General features: G+C 47.0%; 1 protein-coding gene across 14 annotated transcripts in view; it reads right to left on the bottom strand.

Moving 5' to 3' along the window:
- Window positions 1-14,572, bottom strand: part of RBFOX2 (RNA binding fox-1 homolog 2) — a 272,076-nt gene extending 257,504 nt beyond the window's left edge. For all 14 annotated transcript variants that reach the window (XR_002343804.2, XM_021090996.2, XM_021090998.2 and 11 more), the window contains exon 1: window positions 14,311-14,572. Coding sequence is in view for 13 of the 14 variants with exons in the window: in XM_021090996.2 (XP_020946655.1) it covers window positions 14,311-14,493 (183 nt within the window). In the remaining variant the exon portion in view is untranslated. The remainder of the gene's footprint in view (window positions 1-14,310) is intronic.
- Between the last annotated feature and the right edge of the window lie 13,169 nt (window positions 14,573-27,741).

The following is a 27,741-nucleotide window of genomic DNA, read 5'->3' as shown; positions in this document are numbered from 1 at the left end:
TCCTTATCAATCACACCCTTTGATCTGAGGGGCATGAGGCCCAAAGAAAAAGTCACTGGATAAAAAGCCCTAAGATGTGGTACAAGCATCAGTTTTTACCCCTTCCTCATCATGAGGCTTAGAGACAGACGTATGTTCCCACGATCTGAAAAATGGGAAGGAGAACCACCCGTCTCTTGGGCTGGTTGTAGGAAATACGTGAGGACTTATGTCACGGCATTTTATAAACTATAAAACATAATATACATTTAATTATTGAGTATTATGTGCAATTTAAGTCACTGTGCTTTATTTAAATACAGACATGGTGATTACACCTTGCTTTAAATCCAGACATAGTGATTACAAAGAAAGCATCAAAAATTATTAAAGAGATTTTAAAAAATAAATGTATTTCAACACTTACTGAATGTTATTATAATATATCACTGGCACTGATGGAGGAGCCAAGGATACAAAGATTAAGAGACTGTCCCTGTCTTTAAGGATATCAAAAAGCACTGTGGTACAAGAGAACAGGGCTTGGTAATTATAATAAAAACAGCTATCCTGTTGTGGCAAAGTGGTAACAAACTCCACTAGCATCCATGAGGATGTGGCTTCAACCCCTGGCCTCACTCAGTGGCTTAAGGATCCGGCGTTGCCATGAGCTGTGGTGCAGCGTGCGGCTTGGATTCTACCTTGCTATGGCTGTGGTGTAGGCTGGCAGCTGCAGCTCTGATTTGAACCCTAGCCTGGGAACCTCCATATGCTGCGGGTGCAGCCCTAAAAAGTAAAAAAAATAATAAAATAAAAATAAAAACAGCTATTGTATACTGAACACCTACGTGTGTCAGGTCTGAACTAAACAGATTACATATGTTATCTCTCTTAATTCTTATACCAATCCTGTTAACATTTTCTAAGGGAAAAAGCTTAGGCTTAGAAAAGTTACATAACTTTTTTGTTTTGTTTTGTTGTCTTTTTGCCTTTTCTAGGGCTGCACCCACGGCATATGGAGGTTCCCAGGCTAGGGGTCGAATCGGAGCTGTAGCCGCTGGCCTACACCACAGCCACAGCAACTCGGGATCTGAGCCGCGTCTGCAACCTACACCACAGCTCACGGCAACGCCGGATCCTCAACCCACTGGGTGGGACAAACTTTTCTAAGCATGACACACACACCCCAAAAAAACAGAAACCATTAATGTTAATAGACTCTGTCACATTAAAATAACCTCTGACAGACTAAATGAAAAAAGCAAGGTGCAAAAGAAAGCATGGAGTACACTAGTGTCTGGGTACAAAGAAGGAGGAGGAATAACACAGGAAACTAACAGGGCAGATGGGGAACCAGGGTGAGAGGAAGACGCTTCACTAAACATGTCTTTATAAATTTGGAGTCACAACATCTACTTATTAAAAGTAAAATAGTTCACATTCTGTTTAACTCTATTCCAAAGTATTTGACTTTGTGTGTGTCTGTGGTAGAATGACACCTATCATCACTTCTCTAAGAGCAATCAATGGAAAACAGCTTGGGGTAATAGGAGTTAGACAATTTTCTGGTTTTGCTGGACCAATCAATTTTTTTTTTTTTTTTTTTTTTTGCTTTTTAGGTCCACACCACAGCATATGGAGGTTCCCAGGTCCAATTGGAGCTGCAGCCGCCAGCCTATGCCACAGCCACAGCAACAAAGGATCCAAGCCGCATCTTTGACCTACACCACAGCTCACGGCAATGCCGGATCCTTAACCCACTGAGCAAGGCCAGGGATCGAACCCATAACCTCATGGTTGCTTGTCGGGTTCTCTAACCACTGAGCTATGACAGGAACTCCTGGACCAATCAATTTTTTTAAGTTTCTTCAAACTCTGGGATACTGCTAAACCAAAGAAGTGTTTACTATTTGCCAGAACCAGCACCGCAGAAAGCAATTTATAGTGAAGCAAAAAGTCAGTAAAGGTAAATGATCCTTACCCCAACCTCAAGAAAATCAAATATAAAGGTTTCTAGAAATAGGCTTCTCATGATTAAAAAGCAAAGCCTATTGGAGAACACTTACTCCAAACTACTCCCGGACAGAGAAATGCCAAGGAAGCATAAAGGAAAACTGCCTATCTGCACAGATACATGGGCGTCCGTTAATCACAGGAGTGACATACATCCGACAAAAACCATTAATGGTCCATGATAAGCACCTCTCTGAAAGGCGTCTGCTGTGTGGACACCACATGCCCAAGTTAACCAACTAATCTCCAACACGTAAAACACAGGCAGCTCAGAGCCAAAAACGCTGCAGCAAAAAGATCTATTTAGTATCACGACAAGCCGCTAAAGACCTATAACACAAAGCACAGGGACAAAAGATGTGTCTAATGCATAATGAGCTGCAGCTGGGGAGGGGGAGGCGGCCACCAGCAGAAATATCAACTTCTAAGCCCCAACACAGACCTTTTAAATATGACCAGCATCACTTCAAAGTCCAGGACGATATCAACATTAGCCAAAGTCGTCATGAGTCAGACTTCAGGTATGAATACAACATACAAAACAACAAATCTGAACGTGAGGAGAGGTGACACAGACAAGTATGTCATGGATGCAGGAAGGGACAGCTGTGGAGCACCTCCCTCCCTTCTGAAGCAAGGCTGCCTGTGCCTCTCACAGAGATGTGCAGCCTAAGACCAGAGTCTTGCTTTCAAAACAAGCACTACCGACTCCCTGTACGCCTTGCCAAAGCTCCCACAGTGAGAGGCAGCCATTGTGGAGACTTCCTGAAGTTTCAACAAAGTCCTCGAGCCCATCGTGCCAGCCACTGACAGTGACAGTGTTCCTGGAAGTTTGTATGAGGTGCAAACCAATGAGCTCAGCTTTGGGGGTGCTGGGGAGCCACCACAAAACATCTTCCAATTTTGCCAGTTCTTGCTTTGAAATCACACCACCCTACTACGCCATCCCTTAGAAACCAAGAAAGAGCACGTGAAAGCTGTCAAAGCCACATATTCAACCTCCTTTGCAGATTCTTTTGCAAAGGTTGGGGGTGGGGAAGGATTCAACAAGAAAGTGGGGAGAGAGCTAAACAATTCCTGCTTTCTACCCCAAATTATTACCTACCTTTTTCAGAAATTTTATGGAGCACTAAACTGCAGAAAGGAAAAAGAGAAGAAAAAAAAAAGGGGGGAAAGAAAACTTAAGGCTGTAAATGTGACTGTATAAAAATTCCCAAGAGAAGATGACCTATGAAACTAAGCTCCATGCAACAAGGGCTAACTATGCAGCTGCTTTTCCTACTTGCCTAACAGTCCAAGATAAATAGAGCAGGCTCACAGAAGCCCACCGACTTCCAGGAAAATGCAACCGAAGTCCTCTTGACCCATGACAAGCCACATACCCCTGAAATAAATCCCGAAATGAAACCCATACAGGTCTGCTCTGGAAATCGCCCTGGCTGACAGTAATGAACGCCCCTCCTCCAAACAGCTGCCAATTTGCAAAGGGAAAAGCTGCTCAAAATAAAGCAGCTGGAAGAACTTCCCATGAGCCTCTGTTCCAAGGGTTCCAACTCAAGCAGTCGCTGGAGCCCAAGGGCAAAGCCCACAGTGCCCCACAGGCCATGTCTGCAGTTCCTCCAGTCCTCCGGCGTGGCTCCTGCCCCCGGCCCCCAGCCAGGGCTCAGAAAGTTCCACAGCTACCCCTGCCCGTCCCTCCCAATAAGTCATGCTTTGCTTGTGGTATTTACAATTAGAACCCAACAAAATCGACGCAGCCAAAAAGAAAAATAAACAGTATGCCTCCTCAAAAACCACATGCCTGGAATAAAATATCCAATACCCCGTGCAAAATCTCTTTTCCTCGGCAAGGGAGAAACCAAGGAACCAACCTCTATGTGGGAAAAATCTTACACACCAGGATATTATCTGGGGACTCGGGTCCCTAAAAAAACCAAGTATTGTGGTAAAACACACCCATGTGAAAGTCTAAACTTCAAAGGCTCGGCTTCCACCCCCGGGGAAAATAGGTTTTTAAGCAGTTACTCAACCATTATCATTTGGCAATTGAAAACTGTCATCTACTTCTTAAGTGGTATTTACCATGTGTGCTGTGCTTCAATCCTCGGCTGAAATTTCTAGATGCCACGTATGTGCAGAACACGTCAGGAGGAAGTGATATAACTGGTAGCTCGCGCTCTCTCATTCCCTTTTTAGAACCTGCTTTATTCACTCAGAATCCAAAAAGCCAGAGGCATTAGAAAGTATGCCCATTCGCCTTTAAAGAGACCCCAACTAAACCGGCAAGGGTCGTCCCGAGGCTGGAGAACAGGCGAGGATTATACAGGAGCGCAAACCACAAGCAGAAAGAGGAGGAGGTGAGGATGACGAGGGCCAGGGAGAGAAGATTCCTGTCAAACGCAGCTTTGAATTGGTCTCCAAAGCTGAAATGTAAAAGAACCGTGTCAAGCTTCCTCATTTTCAAACACATCCGAAGAAGAATCTGGAAAATAGCATGTATTCTGTGAGGGGTCTCAGTTGGGTATTTTTCCTGTATCCATAAAAACAAGCTATATAATAGCTTAGGAAATTCATTGGTGGAGAAGCGAAAGGTTAAGGTCCACTGTTGATCAAACAGGCTTAGTCCCCAGTGGAGGTAATATGTCTGAACTGCCACCCTCCAGAATCTCCTGGCAGACCGTAAAGGGTAGATCAACAGACTGCTCAGGTGAACTGGAACAGGCTGGCTCTAATTGCCCCTTACTCGTGTGGTTCCTCTAGTTTCCTCGGCCACCTCGTCATAAAGGCGCTTTTTACACATTCACTCTTGCTCTCAATTCCTATCTGAGCACAGGAAACGAGACATCAGGTTGCCATGCCCACCTGGCATGTTGGGCAGTTAAATCCCACCCCGGCTTCTATTTTCAAAGACCCTTCTCTCACCTTTAACCCTGATATCAATGGAAAGATCAGGTACCATTCACAAATCCCACAACACCCAGGATTCACAGGAGCTAGAAAGCAGACCAAGGCTAGACACCTCCCCACCCACCCACCCCCACCCCCACCCCCACCAGGGAAAATCTGGAAAAACAATTAGAGCCATCTGCAGGCCCCCACCGAGGGGCGGGAAGACAAAGTTCGATTCAATCACAGGACAGTTTCTCGACTGCTTGGCCGGGCACAGTGCTAAGGTCCTATGGATCCCAAAGCCTCTCCTGATCTCAGTCTGGTGGGGGCAGCGGGACAGACAGTTGAACAAATGCGGCTTTTTTTGTTTGTCTGTTTGTTTGTTTTAAGGCCGTACCCATGGCATATGGAGGTTCCCAGGTTATAGGTAAAATCACAGCTGCAGCTGCCGGCCTACACCACAGCCACAGCAACGCTGGATCCGAGCCACGTCTGCGACCTACGCCACAACTCATGGCAACACTGGATCCTTAATCCACTGAGCGAGGCCAGGGATCAAACCCACATCCTCGAGGATTCTAGGCAGATTCGGTTCCGCCAAGCCACGACAGGAACTCCCAGTTGAACAAATGCTAATCTAGAAAGTTCTGAAGCAGAGCTTTGGATGTGATGTTGGAAAGCAACAGAAATGTGGGAGGGATGGGAGCAGAGACAAAAGGCATCCAGGAGGAATGAGTATCTCAACGATCCCTGAAGACTGAGCTTCACAAGTAAGAGAAATGTGAGCAGGGATTTCAGGTGGAAGGAACAGAAACAAGAGCACAGAGGTATAAATGAAGCCAGGCAGCTCAGTGTCCTTGGAAACCACACTGCCCTTACCATGGACTTGGAAGCAGAGTGTGGGAAGAGGCTAGAGAGGTAGGCACAAGTCAGGCCAGAAGGATGTGATAAGCCAAACGAGAGGACAGACTTCATCCACAAGCCAAAGACGAGCTATCAAACAAATGATTTCGAGCTCTTTAAGATGGATGACTCTGTTAGCAGACAGGAAGGTGGCTTTGAAGAGACTGGAAAGAGACCACCAGAGACAAAGGCATCCCAGTTGAATCAACTTCCACAAACTAAAATGAGAACAAAAAGTGCCGCCTATTTGATCTAATACATTCAATCAACAAACCTTATAAAAACCTAGATCACAAAAGGACATTTTTACTGTTCCTGCATCCCATCCCAGCCAGTGCATCTGTCACCCACACTCCCAAGAGAGAGCCCATAGATTCCCTGGAATGTCCACGATAGTTCAGGAGTCCTTTCAGTCCTTGGCAGAGAATCGAGAGAGACCACCACGGCCAGGTCCATTCGCCTCCTTCACACGGCTGTCAAACAAATTAGATCTCCCGATTTAACACACTGCTCGTCTCAGGTACTTCCTAACTCCGGCACTTCATCAGCCAGAAGTGCATTAACCACTCCATGCTGATCAAGCAGGAAGCAGGAACTCACTGAGTACTCGACAGTAGCTTATAAGGGAGGCAAGAAATAAACATTTACTGCTGGGTTCCATGATGGGAACTTCCAATAATCTCAGTTTCTCATTATAGCAGCTCATTAGAGTATGCACTAATTCTCCCAGTTCCCAGGTATGGAATTCTCCCAGCTCTACATCCTGTCAAGGGTCATGCAGTTGATAAGCAGAGGAGCCATGATTCAAACCCCAATATGAGAAATTCTAAATAGCATTTCTTTCACTACATCATACTTCAAGTATGTATGGATAACAAACATAACAATATATTAAGGTTAGCAACAATGACAATAAATAATACCATTTCCCCTTTAAAAACTGAGAGGGAACGCACATTACACAGTCCCGGGTTAAAGCGTCACTCAGAGAGAGAAGTCACGATTGAGGGACCACAACTAGAATCTCCAAATGCTCCAAAAAGGTCACTCCTGAACCAAAAAATGTTCAGACTCAAATCATCAAAGAACCCTGGCTATAGTCCTGAGAGCTGTAGCAAATTCTCCATACAGGTCCCTCAGACGACACTTGAAGACACTCGTGGCTGACTGCTCACTCCCCTGCTCTCTCTTAAGTGATTTCCCAAACTACTTTACCACCCAAATTACAGAAATATGTCCAGGATTCACATGGCAGTTCTGATCCGATTTGCCCCAATCCTGGCTCAAGCAGCTTTGCACTACCCTCCTAACTAGATCAGCGCCAGCCAATGGGTTTATTCAAGCTGATCTTGATGGATTAGATAATGAAACCTTAGCCATGTAAGCTGCCTGCTTGCGTTGGGCTGGAGGGGAGAAGAATAGGAAACCCAATACTCCTCGGGGCCACCTAAACACCACATGCACTGGCCATGCCTCCTCCATCTGTCTGCTCGCGCTCCAATTACTGCCGCTTCCTTCCCATCATCGCGCGGGCTCTTCCCTGCCGTCTTGGAAGGGAGGGCACGTTCGCCCCAGCACAGGACGCTTTCACGCTTTACAGATGCAAACCCGAAGACAGTTCAAACACGTCCCCTCTCTAAAATGACCATCTTTACTGCTTCCGCAAATGTATTAAAGTCCAACGTCTCACTGACGGCCTGAGAGATGGCAAACCAGAGATTCGCTCACAACATTCTTGTTTACCCCAAGTCGTCCAGCGAATTTCTTTCTCAGCCCTGTAATCTTGAGGCCTGTCTGCGCCAGTCTGCTTTCTATCAAAATGAAAGTTAAATCTCTAGTTAGCTTCTGTCGTGTTCACATGTCAGTGTGATAGAGAAAAAAAATGACAAGGTGGCTAAAAAATGGGAAGTTAGAAGACAAATTCGACTCAGGCTAATCTCTTGAGTCACCCTGAAGAATGATTCTACTCTGAATTCAGACCTTTCTCCTTCTTAAAGACACTCCCAGGTTTACACACACAAGCTTCCTTGTGAGGAAAGGACAAAAACTAGTCATTTTTACATGACTGTGCTGCACTGGTAGTATTATGGGCTGAATATCTGTGTTTTCCCCAAAACTAATACGCTAAAGCCCTAGTCCCTAATGTGATGGGATGTGGAGGTGGAGCCTTGAGAAGGTGATTAGGTCATGGGTGTGGGGGACCCCACCCCCGCCCCAACCCCCACCAAGATGAGTTTAGGACCCTCATAAGACAAGGAAGAGGGGAGTTCCTGTCGGCTCAGCAGAAACAAATCCAACTAGTATCCATGAGGATACGGGTTCCATCCCTGGCCTCGCTCAGTGCGTCAGAGATCCGGCACTGCAGTGAGCTATGGTGTAGGTCACAGACACAGCTCAGATCCCACATTTCTGTGGCTGTGGCATAGGCCAGCTAATGTAGCTCTGATTCGACCCCTAGCCTGGGAACTTCCATGTGCTGCAGGTATGGCTCTAAAAAAGAAAGAAAGAGGAGTTCCCGTCGTGACTCAGTGCTTAATGAATCCGACTAGGAACCATGAGGTTGCGGGTTCGGTCCCTGCCCTTGCTCAGTGGGTTAACGATCTGGCGTTGCCATGAGCTGTGGTGTAGGCTGCAGACGCGGCTCGGATCCCGAGTTGCTGTGGCTCTGGTGTAGGTCAGCGGCTACAGCTCCAATTCGACCCCTAGCCTGGGAACCTCCATATGCCATGGGAGCGGCCCAAGAAATGGCAAAAAAAAAGAAAGAGAGAGAGAGAGAAAGGAAGAAAGAAAAGGAAGAGATTCCCCCACCCCCACCCCACCCCCCCTCTCTAGCACACGTGGAGGAAAGGCCAGGTAGGCACACAGCAAGAAGGCAGCGTCTACAGGCCAGGGAAAGAGCCCTCACCAGACACCAAATACGCCAGCATCTTGACCTTGGACTTCCAGCCTCCCAAACTGTGAGAAACAAATTTCTGTTGTTTAATCCACCCCATCTATAGTATTTTGTTAGGATGCCTAAGCAGACTCAGATGTGTAGAAATGAGAAATTAAATACTTTCATTGAGGAGTTCCCGTTGTGGCACAGCAGAAACAAATCCGACTAGGAACCATGAGGTTGCAGATTCGATCCATGGCCTCGCTCAGGGGGTTGCGGATCCGGCGTTGCCATGAGCTAGGGTGTAGGTCACAACACGTGGCTCGGATCCCATGTTGCTGTGGCTGTGGCTGAGGCCAGCATCAACAGCTCTGGTTAGACTCCTAGCCTGGGAACCTCCATATGCCGAGGCGCAGCCCTAAAAAGACAAAAAAATAAAAAATAAAAAAATAATAATTGTATTGAGATACTGTTCACGAAGTTACTTGGAAGGAGAGCACATCATTTTTATAACTCTACTCCAAGGGCAGCACCATGTTCAGTTTCAGCACCAAACACCCAAATCAGAGTCCAAAGAGACAGCCACCTGGAAGGACAGAAACCCAGAAACAAAGACATGGGGGGATAAACTCCTTCAGAAATACAGGAACAACATGGAAGGAGGCTAAGTCTTGTCTCACCCAGCACAGACAAGAGGAAGCAGTGGCAGGAGGCCGAGTGCCGCCTCCTGCGGGAGGAAGGATGGCACCTTCCGACCCTCCTACTTTCAGAAGACCACCACGCACGAAGCCACCCTCTTTCTTCCTGCGCTCAGGCAAGAGGAGTGCCTGGACGGATGGCACACAGAACAGTGTGAGTGTCTTGGTGGAGACACAGGACATTAAAGCAAAGGGAAGAACAAGCAGGAGAACTGGAGGTCTCTGCATGATTTCTTTCACCTTTGCAGGCCCTGGGGCGGGAGGGGGGGGGGTAGTAACAGAGTGTTACCAATTAAAAAAAAAAGAAAGAAAAAAGAAAGAAATATAGCTACATAGGAATTACAGGCTCTCTGGAAGCCTTTCCCTGAGACCAGGAAGAAAGTCTTCCTACTACTAAAATGGACCACTAGCCTGAACAACTTCTGAACTCACTTAGCTATAGTGGATTTATGACTCTCTGCTCAGAAGCAGTGAGTTGGTCACGTAATAATCACCTACCAACATTTCACACCATAAAGAATTTTGCCGAAAGCTTTAAGTAATAATTAAGGTGCATCCTGCCTTACAAAGCAGCTAAGTTCCTAGAAAGTTGCACAAAAATTGAATGTTTGCTCATCAAATCGCTTATAGTCACTAGAAGAGCTGACAAAAAGAATTCATTCCCCAGCATGTTTTATAAAGCTCATGTTTTTCACATATATCAGACTTCCTTAAAGTAAAATGAACCTCTAATATCTATCTATCTATCTATATGTGACTCATTTCACTTTCTACCGGGTTAGAATAAGGTATTTTCAAGTATCCTCTTTAACAACGAATTACATTTCTCAAGCCATGGTTCAATTTTCAGGTTGAATTTGTCTCTTCCCTCCTACGCCACAGTTCAAGGTTCTCCACTTCTAAACTGTGTCCAGGGCTGTTAACCCCTCTGCCGTCCACATGGAGCTTCTGGATACTGGCCTTGAAAGGAGTGAGCCCTCCTCCCTCCCTGAGGATTCCTTCTTAGCCTAAGGATTATAGGACCCTCTCTCGTGTCCCCTGTGCTCCACTTGGGGAAGTAATGATTTACTGCAAAAGCTTATGGCTGTAACACAACAGGGTTCAGCTCCGGAGACTGCAGTTTAGAGCTATAGCTCCATTCAGTAGATAGTCCTGGGAAATTAACCCCTGTAAATGGCTTCTATAAAAAAGGGCTAATCCTTTGACATTCAAAAGATTGGGGCATTTCATGAATGTACTCTCACCCCTAAATTTCATGATTTTTTTCCATCCCTCGATTATTTATAAAAGATAAATTTCAATTTCAACTTAACAGTCATTGAGCACTTACGATGTACCCCAAACTGTGAGATATTATAAAAGGTAAATTCTAAATAAACATAGTTCCTATCTTCCAGAAGCTTACAGTATCACTAGGGAAACAAGAATAAAACAGTGAGATGACAGAAGATGATGCATAATTAAGCATCGATACAACAGGAAGCAAGAGACCTGACTGGTGTGAACTAACCTGTCAAGGAAGGCTTCCGAAAAGCAGCTATGACCTCAGAAAAACTCCATTTGGGTTAAGATACAAGAAAATAACATGTGCTTTAAAACAAACACATATATCAAAAAGCAGGCTACTCTAGATTTTCTAAATCTAGATTTACATGGGCCTACAGACACAGCTATACCCATGATACCATGGCTTAAAGCTGCCTCGTCCCTGCTCATCCTCCTCCAGCTACACGGGTCTCAAACACATCAAGTGCACCTTTCCCTCGGTGCCTTTGCATCCACAGTTCCTCTACCTGAATCCCCTTCCCTCAAAGAGCTGAATGGCTCATTCCTTCAGGTCATTCAAAGGTCACCTGTCTGTCAGAGAGGCCTTCCCTAACCACCTTCCTCACCCCTCTACCCCCTTCTCTGCTTTATTCCTCTTAGCTCTCACCACCACCTAATAACAGCTGATTTCTTTATACCGTCTTTTTGCTTAGAATATTAGCTCTGTGAGAGTGGAGTCTGTTCTGTTCCCTACTATATTTCTTGGTTCTTAAAGAAGGCCTGACACATAGTAGCTGCTCAATGAACATCAGTTAAATGAGTATTAAATATTCTACCATTATTATCAGGATGATAAAGGAATGTCCTAGAGAAATACGTGCCCTAGGCTTAAATTCTATATTTTCAGGAACCTTATTTTTCCTTTACTCCTGATTATAACTCAAATTTCAACCTCTCCATAAAGCTTTCCCTGGAGTTCCCGTCGTGGCTCAGTGGTTAACGAATCCGACTAGGAACCATGAGGTTGTGGGTTTGATCCCTGACCTTGCTCAGTGGGTTAGGGATCTGGCGTTGCCGTGAGCTGTGGTGTAGGCTGCAGACGCGCGGCTCGGATCCTGCATTGCTGTGGCTCTGGCGTAGGCCGGATGGACACCTAGCCTGGGAACCTCCATATGCCACGGGAGGGCCCAAGAAATGGCAAAAAGACAAAAAAAAAAAAAAAAAAAAAAAAAGCTTTCCTTAACCATTTTGGCAAGAATGACCATCTCTTCTTCTGACCCTGGCAGCACAAATCCTCTGTGTACTTTGGCTCTAAATATTGCAATGCCTTGTGACATGCATCTACCCTGTGGTATCTCCACTTCCATTCCTCTGAAACTTACAAAAAGCAAAACACACACCCGTGCATGTACTTTTCTTTTTTTAACTTTTCACCCATTTTGGCTCCCCACTTAGATTGTAAACATCAAATACCTCAAGGTCAGAGAACCTGACATATTTTTTAGCAGTGACTTAGAAGTCCTCCTGCACAAACACTGTATTTTACAATTACGGAAACAGAGGCCCCCAAAGAAGAGATTTACCCAGAACCATAGATGTAGCTGAGGCCAGGGAGCTAAACGATGATCTGAATACCTGTGTGACATGGTGTACTGGAACCACAACAATGAGAATGCAGAAAGTGAAAAATAAAGATCCACAAACACAAAGAGTGAAAACAGGATTCTCTGAGGGAGCGTTCTAAGCTGCCTGTCTGTACCCAAAGGACCTAATCCACTCCTTCCTCTGCTTCCTCCAAAGTCCCTATACACTGCTCCGCTTCCAAATCCTACTATCCTTGGCCCATTTGAAGGCAACCAGCAAATAATGGGGCCCCAGGAGGGAAACGGATGGGGGGGTGGGAATCTCACTACTAACCACGACTGACAGAAGCAATAAATGAATAGAGACGTGCGGGGAGATATGCACACCAAGCAGAACATGCTCGCCAGCACCATACCCAGCCTTCCCTCATCACCCACTGTGAACCCACCTCACCTCAAGTCTCCCCATATTCCTCTCTATTTTTTTCCATGGTCCTAAGCTTTTACTTCTCACAATTTCTCTGCCTGACAGAGTTTGAATGGAGAACAAAAGCAGGCAAACAAAACAAAAGAATTCAAAAATAAACACCAAGAGGGTCACTTTACCCAAGCCAACACAAGCAACAGAGTGGCCTCTGCAAGAGAGACCAAGAAGCACAGAGCAAACAGGCCAGGCTTAAATACAGCTCCGTCTCTAACACAGGAAGTCAGGCAGAGCCTTGAAAAGCAGAGAGCAGAGCACAGGAAGTCTTTTAGCACTGCAGAGATTTCCAAGAGTGGTGTAATGGAGAGAGCACAGGAATAGGAATTAGAAGACGAGGCTGCTAGTTCTAGTTTCACTACTAGCTAACCAGGTGGCCCTAGGCAAGTCACTAGTCTTCTCTGGACTTTTGATGCCCCATCTATAAAATGAGGTGGTTAAAATATTTTGGGACTTGAATCCCCAAAGGAAGGGAGCAAAGAAAGAAGGAAGGAAGAAAGGAAAGAAGAGAGGACGAAAACTATTGACTTTCTCCCACCAAAGAGTGTCTGTAACTGTAAACTATTCTGCATGAGCATCTTCCAGATCGATCCTGGATAAGAACCCCAGGAAAAGATGATGTCTGGTCCCTTCTATCTCTAACATTCTATGATTCTAAGGGAATGAGGCAGATATCTAAACAACTGCTGGTAGATGAGCCCCACCACTTCATAGCAAGTATTTTCTGAACAGAGACCAGATCCTGAGACCTAGGAAGGTTTCATGTTCTTCGCCAACTACAAAGTCAACTGATAATCATTACTACAGCTCCCATTCCCTACCCAAATCAACCAGCTTCCCCTTGAGTCCACAACTCAGAATCCAGCCTTCTAGCAGCCCTATAAATTTTCTTCTCTACCCCAGGACATGTAAAAGCTAGTTGGCGCCCCAGCTATGTAAGATGCAAGTGGCAAAGTAGAGAAGTGACACCTCCCATGTGGTCTCTCTCCAGACTCACTAGCACACTCCACAAAGTTCATGAGCCCGAGCACCACAACACTACCCAACTCCCTGTACTTCTCACACTCCCTGTGTAACTGATTTAACCCACAATCTAAGCCACATCCCCTTTGGGCTCTCGAGGAGTTTTCTCATTTTCACTCCTCTCCTTTCAACACCGCTCCCCTTCTCCATCCCAGTTGTGTGCCCAAAAGGTACACCCTCTTGCGGGGAGGTTTCCCACCCCTGCCTGCCCCCAACCCCCATGTCGACTCGGTCCAGCGGCTGTCTGGGGACCAGGATCACTCGGCTTCCCCTCCACCCCAAGGAACTAAGGAAAGGTTTGAAGAAATGGAATCCGTCTCAAGTATGTTCGATTCCCCCCACACACACCTATTCACGCGACGTGTCCCCTTGTCCCCTCAGGGGTCGGGACCCTCCGGGGGACACCGGCCTCCTCCTGCACCCTTCGCCTCCAAGACAGGGCTCGCCCCCCCTTCCAACCAGGCCTCGACCGGCCCCCTCCCACCTCCAAGCCGGGACCCTGGGCAGCTCTCCCTTCTCTAAGCCCGGGAGCCCCGCGCCGCCCCCGTGACCCCCGCGCCGCCCCCCCGCGGTAACGGGACTCCCGCCCCGCGCGGTCACCTGCATCCCGCCGCCGTCGGCCGCCGCCTCCTCGGTGCGCGGCCGCTTGCTCAGGCCGGGCTCGGCTCCGTCTCCTCCCCCTCCGGGCACCGGCAGCTCCAGCTCCGACTCCCGCTTCATCCCCCGGGCAGCGGCGCCGGGCCCGAGCTGAGGCGACTGCTGCGGCTGGGCGCCTTCCGCCATCCGCCCGCGCCCCCCTCGCCTCCGGGAGCCGGGCGACCCACGACAGGCCACCTCCCCCTGGGCCTCGGCCCCGACTGTCGCGACAGGCGGGCGCGCGCCTGCCCCCGCCCCCGCGTGCGTGCGTGCGTGCGCGCGCGCGGGCCCGGCGCCCCCTCGGCGGCGGGCGGGCGCCGCTGGTCGCTCGCCGGCTCCCCCGCTCGGGGCCGCTGGTGGGTCGCGACGGGCACTCGCTCGCGCTCTCGCGACCCCCGGCCCGGCCCGGCCCGCCGCGCTCCCCGCCTCGTGCACTCACGGAGCTGGCCCGCTGGCCCGCGCTCGCTCCCTCACACTGTCCCTCGCCACACGCCGGGCCAAGGGAGGAAGGGGGCGGTCCGGGCTCCCGAGGCGTGGGGAGGGGTGTTTATTTGGGGGGGAGGAGGGGCTCGAGGCCGGAATGAGCTGACTGGCCGGGATCCTCCGACCCGCCACTGTGGCAGCACCGGGAAGGCGGGGAGAGAGAAAAAAGGAGGGAGGGCCCGGGATCTGGGACTCCAGCCCGCGCGGGAGGCCTGGGCGGCTAGGGAGAGGGGGCGGTGGCGGCCGAGCCCGCGGAGGGGGCGGGGCCAGCGCCTCTCGGCAATCTCCGCCGCCTCCTCTCCGGGCGCCCGAGGGAGGCCGGGAAGAGATCGAGGGAGTTCGGGAATTTCCGGCACAGGCGAGGGATTGTCCTGGGGGCACCGCGCGGCAGGAGTTCCAGCGCTGAGGGGGCGGGGTCTGTTTCCCTAAAGGCGGGGCCACAGCCTAGAACGGGCGGGGTTACAGATGTCCGAGGGCCGCGAAGCAACTCCCTCTGGTGGGATTTGCAGCGCCGAGTTGTACCCGGAATTCGCCCATCTGGCCTAGTGGGTTCCAGGAGGGCGAACTCTGCTCTGGAAGAGGGAGGTCTTTGCTTACTCCCTTTCCCTCAGAAGAATGGGGATCTCGAGTTGGAAGGTCCAGGAATGAAGCTACCACCACTACTAGGGCTCTCCGTTGCTCTGAAAGCCTTTAGTCACAATTATCATGTTTCTGCTCATTACTTAATAATACCTAATGTCTGTAATAGCTTTACAGTTTGCACAGTGGGTTCGCAGACTCGTTTTGGAGCCGTGGTGTAAGCAGAGTAGATACCACGATTTCTTTTTCATTAATAGTGAACCTGAACTTTGGTTAAGTCCTGCAAATAATAAGTGGCAGATCCAGATCTCAGGACATAGATCTTATTCTCTTAATCTGCACCTTACTGCCTAACATTTTATTGCATATCAACTTCGGGCAATTAGAGATGCTTGTTCAGTAGCATCTCTCTCCTACCAGACCGTAAGGACCAAGAGGGCACCTACTTTCTCTGGGTTCTATGCTGTGCCCTGTATACTACAGAGACACAGTGATGTTGCATGGCAACCTGGATTGTGCTAACTTGTCTTCAACATGTTGCTTCATCTCTTAGGACCCCTGCCCCAGCATTTGCAAAAGGAGAAGATGGTTTAGATCAGTGGTTTGAAACTAGGTGATTTTATCCCTTCCCCTCTCCCCCAGGATATTTGTCAACATCTAGAGATATTTATGGTTGTTACAAGTGGGGTGGGGGTCCACAGGAATATTGTTCAACATCCTCAGGAAACGGGACAGCCCCCACGAGAGTTATCCAGCCCAAAATGTCAATAGTGCTGAGGTTGAGAAATCCCAGGTTAGATGATTTCCAAGGTCATTTCCAGATGGGTCTATGATTTGTCCTTTGAACTTGGGTTTAACCAGGCTAGTGCTGGAACATTATGGTGAAAAGAATCCCTACTTCAGAATCAAATCAACCTAGGTTTGAATCCAGGCTTTAACACCTACTGCCCATGTAATGTTGGACCAATGATGGCTTAAGAATTTCTATATAAGAGTTCCAGTTGTGGCTTATCAGGTTAAGCACACAACGTTAACCTGATATGAGGATATGGGTTTGACTCGGGCCTCACTTAGTGGGTTAAGGATCCAGCATTGCCCCAAGCTGTGGCATGGGTCGCAAATGCAATTTTTTTTTTTTTTTTTTTTTTTGTCTTTTGTTGTTGTTGTTGCTATTTCTTGGGCCGCTCCCGCGGCATATGGAGGTTCCCAGGCTAGGGGTCGAATCGGAGCTGTAGCCACCGGCCTACGCCAGAGCCACAGCAACGCGGGATCCGAGCCGCGTCTGCAACCTACACCACAGCTCACAGCAACGCCGGATCGTTAACCCACTGAGCAAGGGCAGGGACCGAACCCGCAACCTCATGGTTCCCAATCGGATTCATTAACCACTGCGCCACGACGGGAACTCCGCAAATGCAATTTAGATCCAGTGTTGCTGTGGCTGTGGCATAGGCCACACGCAGGCTGCAGTTCCAACTCAAACCCTGGTCTGGGAACGTCCGTGTGCCACAAGTGCAGCCGTAAAAAGAAAAAAAAAAAAAAAATTCCTGTATAGAAGCACTTAGGGCCTGCAGAGTGGTTGCAAGGAAAGATTGGAGGACTTGTCTTGAAGCAGAGTTTTCATAGTGAGCACATTGTGCGTGTGTGTGTGTGTGTGTGTGGTTTGGTTTTCTTGGGTTTTTTGTTTTTGTTTTGTTTTGTTTTTGTCTTTTCAGGTCCGCGCCCTAGGTATATGGAGGTTCGCAAGCTAGGGGTCGAATCAGAGCTGTAGCTGACAGCCATAGCCACAGCTACAGCAACGCCAGATCCAAGCCATGTCTGCGACCTACACCACAGCTCATGGCAACACCAGATCCTTAATCCACTGAGCAAGGCCAGGGATTGAACCTGCATCTTCATGGATGCTAGTCAGATTCATTTCTGCTGTGCCACAAGGGGAACTCCGAGAGCACATTGGGTTTTTTTGTTTGTTTTTTCCTTTTCTAGGGCCGCTTCCTGCAGCATATGGAGGCTCCCAGGCTAGGTGTCTAATCGGAGCTGTAGCCGCCAGCCTATGCCAGAGCCACAGCAACAGCAACGTCTTCGACCTACACCACAGCTCACGGCAATGCCAGATCCTTAACCCACTGAGCAAGGCCAGGGATTGAACCTGCAACCTCATGGTTCCTAGTCAGATTCGTTAACCACTGCATCACTACGGGAACTCCAGAGAGCACATTGTTTTAACCAGGCTGTGTCATAGACAGATAAAAATAGCCAAGTTTTGGAGTTCCCTCTGTGGCATGTCGGGTTAAAGATCCAGCATTGTCTCTGGGATGGCCAGGTTTGATCCCCAGCCTAATGCAGGGGCTTAAGGATCTGGCATTACTGCAACTGTGGCATAAGTCGCAGGTGCAGCTCAGATTTGACCCCTGGCCCAGGAACTTCCTTATACCAGTGGATGTGGCCAAAAAAAAGGCCAGGTTTTAGCTCTGCCACTTATAAGTCATTGTGCCTTGTAAAAGCTACTTAGCCTCTTGCGCCTTAATTTTTTTCATCTGAAAACTAGGATAGTAATAGTACCTTCCTGAAAGGATTTCTTTCTTTTTTTTTTTTTTTTTTTCCATTTTAGGGCCACATCCGAGCATATGGCATTTCCCAGGCTAGGGGTTGAATCCAAGCTGCAACTGCTGACCTACACCACAGCCACAGCAATGCCAGATTCAAGCCATGTCTGCAACCTACACCACAGCTCATGGCAACGCTGGATCCTTAACCCACTGAGTGAGGCCAGGGATGAAACCTGCATCCTCATGGATACCAGTCAGGTTTGTAACCTGTTAAGCCACAATGGAAACGCCCCTGAAAGGATTATTGTGAGGGTTTAAATGAGTTGCCACACATTAAGAACTTCCAACAGATTGGCCTATGGGAAGCACTCAATAAATGATAAGAATACATCATTAATAGAGTTTCTGTTGTGGCTCAGCAGAAACGAATCTGACTAGCATCCATGAGGATGAAGGTTTGATCCCTGGCCCGCTCAGTGGGTTAAGGATCTGGCGTTGCTGTGAGCTGTGGTATAGGTCGCAGACGCAGCCTGGATCTTGCGTTGCTGTGGCTGTGGTATAGGCTGGCAGCTGTAGCTCTGATTTGACCCCTAGCCTAGGAACCTCCATGTGCCATGGGTGCAGCCCTAAAAAGACAAAAAAGAAAGAAAGGAAGGAAGGAGAGAAAGAAACCCTCTCACCACAGCAACAATCTGAGCTGCTGCAGTGAGAACGCTGGATCCTTAACCCACTGTATTGTAAGGGAACTCCTACCACTGGTGTTTTAAAATTATTTAAGGTGGCTTCACAAGGCCGCTTGAGATTAAGACGGCAGACAAAGTTCCCCAAGTCACCCTTAGGTGCAACCACTATGTTGGGCAAATTGAGTATTTTCACCAAGACTTATTTGTTTGTAGATAAAAATAATAGTCATGGTGGGGTTCTAAGGATTAAACAAGATAAAATAAAAGAGCCCCTAACATATAGGAACTGCTTAATAAGTGGTAAATACTTATCATCTAATTTGTTTAATGATAGTAAGCAACTGACCAGGGACCCACGGGACTGGGAAGAGAAGCCCAGGCATCTCTTAATACCGCTTTTTGGGCCATTGTGTTGGAAGTCCAAGTGCCTGCAAGCTTATTCTTGAGCTGGATGAAGAGGCTCCAACCTAAATCAGCCGGTACCTCTCAGCACATGGGGCTTGATCCTATCCAACCAAGCATTATGGATCTGAGGAAGTATCAGGATGTTTCCAGATGGCCTGTGGAACAACAGCGACTTTTTTTTTCTTTTTTTTTTTTTTAACATAGGGAAATCTGTGTTTGGTTCTCTGACAAGTTTACTTTCTAAACTGGTATCTTAAGAAGTATTTTCTCCTCCCAACTTACCTTGCCAAAATACTGGAATCTAAACGATGCTAGGACTGGAGCTCCAATTGTGGCTCAGCAGAAATGAATCCAACTAGTATCCATGAAGATGTGGGTTCAATCCCTGACCTCGATCAGTGGGTTGGGGATCTGGTGTTGCCGTGAGGTGTGGTGTAGGTCGCAGACACGGCTCCGATCTGGCGGTGCTGTGGCTGTGGTGTAGGCTAGCAGCGGTAGCTCCAATTTGACCACTAGCCTGGGAACCTTCATATGCCACAGGTGTAGCCCTAAAAAAAGGAAAGACAAAAAATAAAATAAAATAAAATATGCTAGGACCTTCCTGCACTGCCCCAGGACACAGCAAGAAATGAGATTTGTGATCAGGGCTGCCAGTGACCAAAATTATTATTATTCAAGTAGTGTACATGTCCCAAGGAAATAGAACGATGGGGTATGGGAATGTTTGAATGACCAGGCAGAACAAAGTGAAATTGGACCCTGCCCTGTAAACACACATTAAGCATTTAGGGAGGGAGAAAATGGAAACCTATGACTACGAGAAGAGGCCAAACGCACCCATGGCAGCGCAAAGGGTTTCATATGCATCTGTGCTACCTGTTTGGGAACAGATGGTTATAAAATATTATAGAGGAGAGGATAATTTTAAAATGTTTTCCCAGAAAGAATTTTGAGCTGCTGAAGCTACTGAAGTCCTAATATTTCTTCGTTTAGCCATTCAACAAACTATGGACGAGAGTCTGGGGTGCCAAGAAGAATAAGGAGCTCACAGTCTAGGGACAAAAAGACGTATAAATAAAAAGACAAATGTTATGCATCATGATAAGGAGGTCATCTCTCACAATGGTCAAGAACACAGACTCTTGGAGTTCCCTGGTGGCTCAGTGGTTTAAGGATCAGGCATTGTCACTACTATGGCTCAGGTTGTAGCTGTGGTGCAAGTTCAATCCCTGGCCCCAGAGCGTCTGCATGCCTGACCAAAAAATAAAATAAAATAAAAGAACACAGACTCTGATATCAAACAGACATAGCTTTGAATCCGACACAAGTATATATCTGACCCTGGACAACAACCTCAGCATTTCTAAGTCCCAGTTTTTTCATTTGTGTGTGTGTGTGTGTGTGTGACAAGCACTGATAGCAACCCAATATTCATACTCCTGTTATTCCTCACTAGCAGAACTTCAATGTTGTTCAGGGCAAAAAAAAAAAAAAAAAAAATCTGTCCAGCTTTAAAAAAAAAACAAAACAGAGTTCTCTTGTGGTGAAGTGGGTTAAAGATCTGGTGTTGTCATTGCAGCAGCTTGGGTCACGGCTGTGTCACCGGTTTGATCCCCAGCCTGGGAATTTCCACATGCCATTGGCTCGGTGGAAAGAAAAGAAGGAAGTATGGATGGAAGGAAGGAAAGAAGGAAAAAGGAAGAAAGAGGGAAGGAAGGAAGGAAAGAGAGAGAGAAAGGAAGAAAGAAAGAAAGAAGGAAGGAAGGAAGGAAGGAAGGAAGGAAGGAAGGAAAGAAAGAAAGAGACTTCTCAGGCTCCCTAGCCAGTAAGAGTGGCTATGTGACACAGCTCTGGCCTGGGAGATGTAGTAGGGGACAGATTTAGTAGGGGACTAAAAAGATAAAAACCACAAGAAGAAAAGGCTCTTTGCCCTTCATCCTTTGCTTTTTGCCATTTATCCTTCCTCCCACCCAGAACACAGGTGGGAAAGAGGGAAGCCCTCTTGTGCCCACAGTAACAAAAGCTACATGCTAAGAATGGTACTGCGGAGCCACCCTGCCAGTCCTAGCCTGTCCATCTCTGATTTATCATTATTTGAACAAAATAAGTTCCCATTTGCTTAAGGCACTGTGGACAGGCTTCCTTGTGCAGCCAAACTCAACTCCTGACTGATAAAATCTGTAAACCGAGGGTAATAATAGTATCTCCCCTGGGGTTATTTTGAGCATTAAATAATGCATGTAAAGCAGTTAACATGACACCTGGCTCATAGACACACTCAATAAATGGTAACTTAGATCTTTTTGCTGCCATTAGTACTCCTATTACCCTTATCAATATGATTATACCAACAGCCATAGGAGCATATAGGAAAGATGTCACGCCCTTTGTCTGGGGGAGATGGAACAAGTTTCACCAAGAATGTTACACTTGATCTGGGTCTTTACAAACGAGGAAGAGTTTCCCAGGATATGGTTTCTGGTAAAACAAACAAACAAACAAACAAAAACAAAAAACAAAAAAAAAACAAAACAAAACAATAAAAACAAAACAAATGTGCACATTCTCTATGCCTGCAAGAGCTAAGGAAGAACTCAGCCCCGTTCACCAGGAGAAAACTCCCATAAGGTGGTAATAGCTCTGGACCTGGGGTCAGAGGACCAGGACTGGAGTCAGTGGTCTTCGAATCGAGACTGGGAGAAGTGAGTGGGTGCCGGAGCATTTAGCCACTGTGGGCTCACAGGAGACAACAGGTCTTAATGAAAGATCTATACAAACACCGGGTATTGTTAACCCTGTGCTCTGGTTACTGACAGCCATCGGATGAGCTGACGGCGTAAATCTCTCTCTGTGTGCTCTTTGAGAACAGGAGCGCTTTCTTTCTTTTTTTAAAATTTGCCATTCGTTATTTTGTTTTATTTTTTTCTTTTTTGGCCTCGCCACAACATGTGGAATTCCCAGGGCCAGGGATTAATCCACACCACAGTTGCAGCCTGCGCTGCAGCTGCAGCAATGCAGGATCCTTTGACTCACTGTGCCAGGCTAGGGATTGAGCCTGAGTCCTGGAGCCACCAAGATGCCACAGATCCTGTTGCACCACAGGAGTGCTCTCTTTCTTCCCTTCTTTTTTCCTTCCTTTTTTCTTTTTCTTTCTTTCTTTCTTTCTTTCTTTCTTTCTTTCTTTCTTTCTTTCTTTCTTTCTTTCTTTCTTTCTTTCTTCTTTCTATGGAAGTATACTTGATTTATAATATTGCGTTAATTTCTGCTATACAGCAAAGTGGTTTTGATTTGAGACTATACAGATACATGCTCTTTTTTTTTTTTCCCTGTGGCATATGGAGTTAACCCGGCCAGGGGTCAGATCTGAGCCACAATTGTGACCTATACCACAACTGTGGCAACACAAGATGCTTTAACCCGCAGTGCCAGGCCAGGGATGGAACCTGCATCCTGGTGCTGCAGAGACACAGATCCCATTGTGCCACAGCGGGAAATCCATACATTTTTTAAAATATTCTTTTCCATTATGGTTTATCATAGAACAAGGAATATAGTTCTCTGTGAGTGCTTTCTCAATCCCTTCCTGGATTTCTGTGTCCCTAGCACCAAGCACAGAGCTTGACACAAAATATGTGGCTATTCCAACAACCCTGAAAATATTCAGAAACACAGCCCTAGATCACACATCCCCCTGACGACCAGATAAAGGCCCAGAGAAGAGCAGATGGTCTTAGAAATGCTGTCCTAGCCAGGCAGTCTTCTAAATAAAGACAGGGCGCTTGGGGCCTGAGTCCTCCCCCCAAATTTATCATCTCTCTAATCAGAGAGAGAAAAGTAGATATAAATAGAAGAGAGAATTTTCTACTCCAAAGCTTTCTTTTCCCAAAAAAAGAAAGGCGGAGAATACCCTTGATAATTCATCAGCCGGATAAAGGGGCAGCCGCTCCTGCCATGTGGCTGGCTGATCTGGGCGCAGATACAGAGCCTAATGAGAAACTGAGTTCAGCAAAAGAGGACCGTGTGATGTTTAAGCCTCATTAAGGACTGTAAAACCATCCGTCCAGACACAAACCCTGCCATTGACTTTGACCTCACTTCCCCACCTCCCTCTGCTCATGGCATTATTGAACCTGGGTTTTTCCTATAGGCCAGAACCTTGCCAACCCTTTTGCCCTTCACATAATGTGTTTGTCTGGTTTCTATTTCTGTAGTTTGATGAAGGATGATAGCAGGGTATTGAGTGGTTGTTTTTCATTTAGTGCCGTCACCGCCCTCACCCTGCCCCCTACCCCCACCCTGCTCTCAAGTTGGGTTTCATTGTCTGTTTTGTGCCTCGTCCTCGGTTTTTATAGCTTCCTTACAGAGTGGGGAAGTCATTTTATTTTCCAGGCTCGGATATGCATAACCTGGTGTATGCATCTTTCCCACAAAGAATCATGGTGTTTTCAAATTGGAAATGACGTCAGAAGAGAAAGGCAGGGGAGGGCCAGATATTCACTGAGCCCCTAATATGTGCCAGGTCCTGAACCAGGAGCTTTTTTTTTTTTTTGCACTTAATCCTCACAATATGTCCGTGAATCAGGTACTATTACATCTCATTTTACAGATGAGAACACTGAGATCCAGGGAGGTGAAACGACAAGCTCAAGGTCATACCTGATGGTTACTGACAAAGGAACTCCCACCCCCTACTCCAAGTCCACTGCCCCTTCCATGCCACGGTCTGTCTCTTCAGACTGTGTTTTGAAGTGGGAAGATACAGGAGTTCCCGCTGTGGCTCGTTGGAAATAAACCCGATTGGTATCCATGAGGATGCAGGTTGGATCCCTGGCCCCGCTCAGTGGGTTAAGGATCCGGTGTTGCTGCAAGCTGCAGTGTAGGTCGCAGACAGGGCTCGGATTTGGTGTTTCTGTGGCTGTGTTGTAGGCTGTAGTTCTAATTCGACCCCTAGTCTGGGAACTTCCATATGCCACACATGCAGCCCCAAATAAGTAAATAAATAGGGAAGATACAAACTCATGGGGAGGAGGGAACCCCCAAAGCATAACTTTTTGTTTCTGAAACAGAATGGGACTATCTTTTTTTTTTTTTTTTTTTTTTTTTTGTCTTTTTGCCATTTCTTGGGCCGCTCCCATGGCATATGGAGGTTCCCAGGCCAGGGGTCTAATCAGAGCTGTAGCCACCAGCCTACGCCAGAGCCACAGCATCGTGGGATCCGAGCCGAGTCTGCAACCTACACCACAGCTCACGGCAACACCGGATCGTTAACCCACTGAGCAAGGGCAGGGACCGAACCCGCAACCCCATGGTTCCTAGTCGGATGCGTTAACCACTGCGCCACGACGGGAACTCCAGAACAGGACTATCTTGATCCTGCATTCCACCTGGGGCATAAACTCCTGGACCTTTACTGCATAAAGACATCGAGTCTTCGGTGTCTCTGGCACCTGCCCAAGGTATCTTCCTCTGGGTCCCTCTCTGACTGTTGGTATCTGTCCTTGTGGCCTTTGCTGAGCTGTCCTTTCTGGTCCTCAGTTGTTGATTCACCCAGAGAGCAGCGTACCCAGGGCCTCTCCAGGAAAGGCTCTGTCCCATCAGCTCCATCAAAGGCATTAGAAAACCCCTGCTCCCACTGCTCTGGAGGTGTCCAGAGATCCTGCCATGTAGACAGAGAGGAAGCATCCCTACTTCTCATACCCTCACTGGAGGGGAACCCTGCAAAGGAGGTGAGGTACAGACACCCCTCTCCTCCAGATGCCATGGCAACCTGGAGCGTTGTTTCTCCCTGTCTCCTCCTGGAGGCTCCATTTGGGAGGACGCAGGAGACAGGAATCCTTAGAGATGCTGGAAACTCCATCCTTCATCTCCTCTGGGTCCCCCCTCTCTCTCTCTCCTCAACCCTTGTCACATTGCCTCTCCTGGGTGAGGGCAAAAGACTGGTCCTGGCAGACACTGGTCCTGTAAATGAACAAACAAACAAACAAAAAGCCTAGATTTTGTAGGGTTCAGATTTCATGATCAGAGTCATGCAGGATTTAGACTCTGAAAGTTAAAAATAAAAGGCTTTTCAAACACAGAGACTTTTCTCTCAAGCTACATGTTTCAAAAGGCTTGTAATATTGAAAACTCAGCACTGATTCTCCTTTCTCTTTGCATTTCCACTGTAGCAGCTTTATTCCTGAAAGGAAGGGAGTATGGGAATAGTGGAAGGTACCAGGGAGAGGTGAGGAGACAGAGCACCAGTTAATATTTCTGTGTCAAAGACAATCTCCGCAGAGTTCCCATCGTGGCTCAGTAGTTAACAAATCCAACTAGGAACCATGAGGTTGCGGGTTCGATCCCTGGCCTTGCTCAGTGGTTTAAGGATCCAGTGTTGAGTGAGCTGTGGTATAGGTCACAGACGTGGCTCGGATCCCGCGTTGCTGTGGCTCTGGCGTAGGCCTGCGGCTACAGCTCTGATTCAACCCCTAGCCTGGGAACCTCCATATGCTGCACCAGCCTTGGAAAAGACAAAAAGACCAAAAACAAACAACAAACAAACAAACAAACAAAAACAGTCGCTGCACATTTCCTCCTCCTGCGAATACAGAGAGAGTTCTCAACTTCCTTTACAGTTAGGATGAGGATGAGTGACAATAGTCTGGCCAATGGAATGTGGGTAAAAATTTCAGGCCTGGCACCTAAAAATATCCCCGCCAATCCTCCAGCCCTCCTTCTGCTCCACAGCTGCTGCGGAGACCTTGAGCTAAAGAGAGTAACATCACAGGAGGAAAGGCAGCCTGGATGCCTGAGTCACCAATTGGAGGAGAACTACTTAAGATTGATTCGAGGGGAGTTTCCATTGTGGCTCAGCAGTAACCAGTCTGACTTGTATCCATAAGGGTGAGGGTTCAATCCCTGGCCTTGCTCAGTGGGTTAAGGATCCAGCATTTCCATGAGCTGTGGTGTAGGTCAAAGACTCGCCTCGGATCCCACATTGCTGTGGCCATTACATAGGCTGCAGCTCTGATTTGACCCCTAGCCTGGCAACTTCCATATACTGCAGGTATGGCCCTAAAAAAAAGACAATGACAACAACAAAAGACTGTGGTTTGATCAGGAAATTTGAGCAGGAAATGCAATTTAATTGTATTAAGGCCCCAAGCTTCAGGTGTTCGTGTACCCGTTTTATAGTAACTTACATTACTTACCCTAAGAAACTAAGCAAGTATTGCTCTACCTCATAACCAACGTGTAATAAAGTCAGAGGTAGAGAATCAGAAGCTTGACTGATTTTGATTAAAATCTGTGAAATTGAAGGTATTTAAAATGGCACCAATTTTAATAAAATATTAAGTATTTGGACAATATGCAAAGCTTGATACTGAAGGAGGGGTGGTAGGAAAGGAGTGATATCTCAATAAAATAGATTGACTTACTATATAGCACAGGGAACTATATTCAACATCTTACAATAACCTATAATGGAAGAGAATCTGAAAAATTGCATATACATATATTCACATACATATACACGCACACACATATATATCTGAATCACTTGTTGTGCACTTGAAACATTGTAAATCAACTATACTTAAATGTAAAAAATTTTTAACACAAAAAAATGGTATTTCTTCTTTCAGCCAGCCTAGCATAAAACCTAGAATATTGTGGAGTTCTCGTCGTGGCGCAGTGGTTAACGAATCCGACTAGGAACCATGAGGTTGTGGGTTCGGTCCCTGCCCTTACTCAGTGGGTTAATGATCCGGCGTTGCCGTGAGCTGTGGTGTAGGTTGCAGATGTGGCTCGGATCCCGTGTTGCTGTGGCTCTGGCGTAGGCCGGTAGCTACAGCTCCGATTCGACCCCTAGCCTGGGAACCTCCATATGCCGCGGGAGTGGGCCAAGAAATAGTAGCAAAAAAGACAAAAACAAACAAACAAACAAACAAAAAAAAAAACCTAGAATATTGAGATGCTTGATAAGTAATTATTGAGTGAATGAAAAATGTATTAATTTATCAACTGTGTTTAAACCCAGGGCATTTGCTGTTTTATTTTATTATATTTTATTTTATTTTTTTTCCTTTTTATGGTCCACTTGTGGTATATGGAAATTCCCAGGCTAGGGGTCAAAACAGAGCTGAAGCTGCTGGTCTACACCACAGCCACAGCAATGCCTGATCTGAGCAGCACCTGCCACCTGCACTGAAGCTTGCAGCAACACCAGGTCCCTGACCCACTGAGTGAGGCCAGGGATTGAACCCCACATCCTCACAGACACTGTGTTGGGTTCTTAACCCACTGAGCCACAACAGGAACTCCTATTTACGATTTTAGGTTTTATAGGGAAGAGCAAAGGAGGTAGAGATAAGGAAAAGACATGAAGAAGGGGAAAAAAAGTTGGGAACAGTGAGAAGGCAAGGTGGAAATAACTTTCCACAAGGCAGGCATCCTTCCCATTACCCGTTTCTGTGACTTAAGACAGGGCCTATCAGCAAGAACTCCCTGCAATCTTGCATTCTACATGCTCACAAAACCACAAAAGTGAAGTGATGATTCCTGTTCATTATTGATGTTAACATACAAAATGAAACTGAGCATGACAAGTACCACCATGAGAAGCAGGCAGAAGCCAATACGTTGGGGAAAAACCATCTTGGTCGTGGAATCATGCAGAAAGGCTTTTGACGTTTGAAAGGGCTCAATAAATAGTA

Source organism: Sus scrofa, chromosome 5 (assembly GCF_054392235.1).
Source record: "Sus scrofa isolate SSC_HxYL_T2T_F1_AM1 chromosome 5, Sscrofa_HxYL_maternal_Yorkshire_Landrace_v2.0, whole genome shotgun sequence".
Classification (NCBI taxonomy): Eukaryota; Metazoa; Chordata; class Mammalia; order Artiodactyla; family Suidae; genus Sus; species Sus scrofa.
This window is presented reverse-complemented; position numbering and strand designations above follow the sequence as displayed.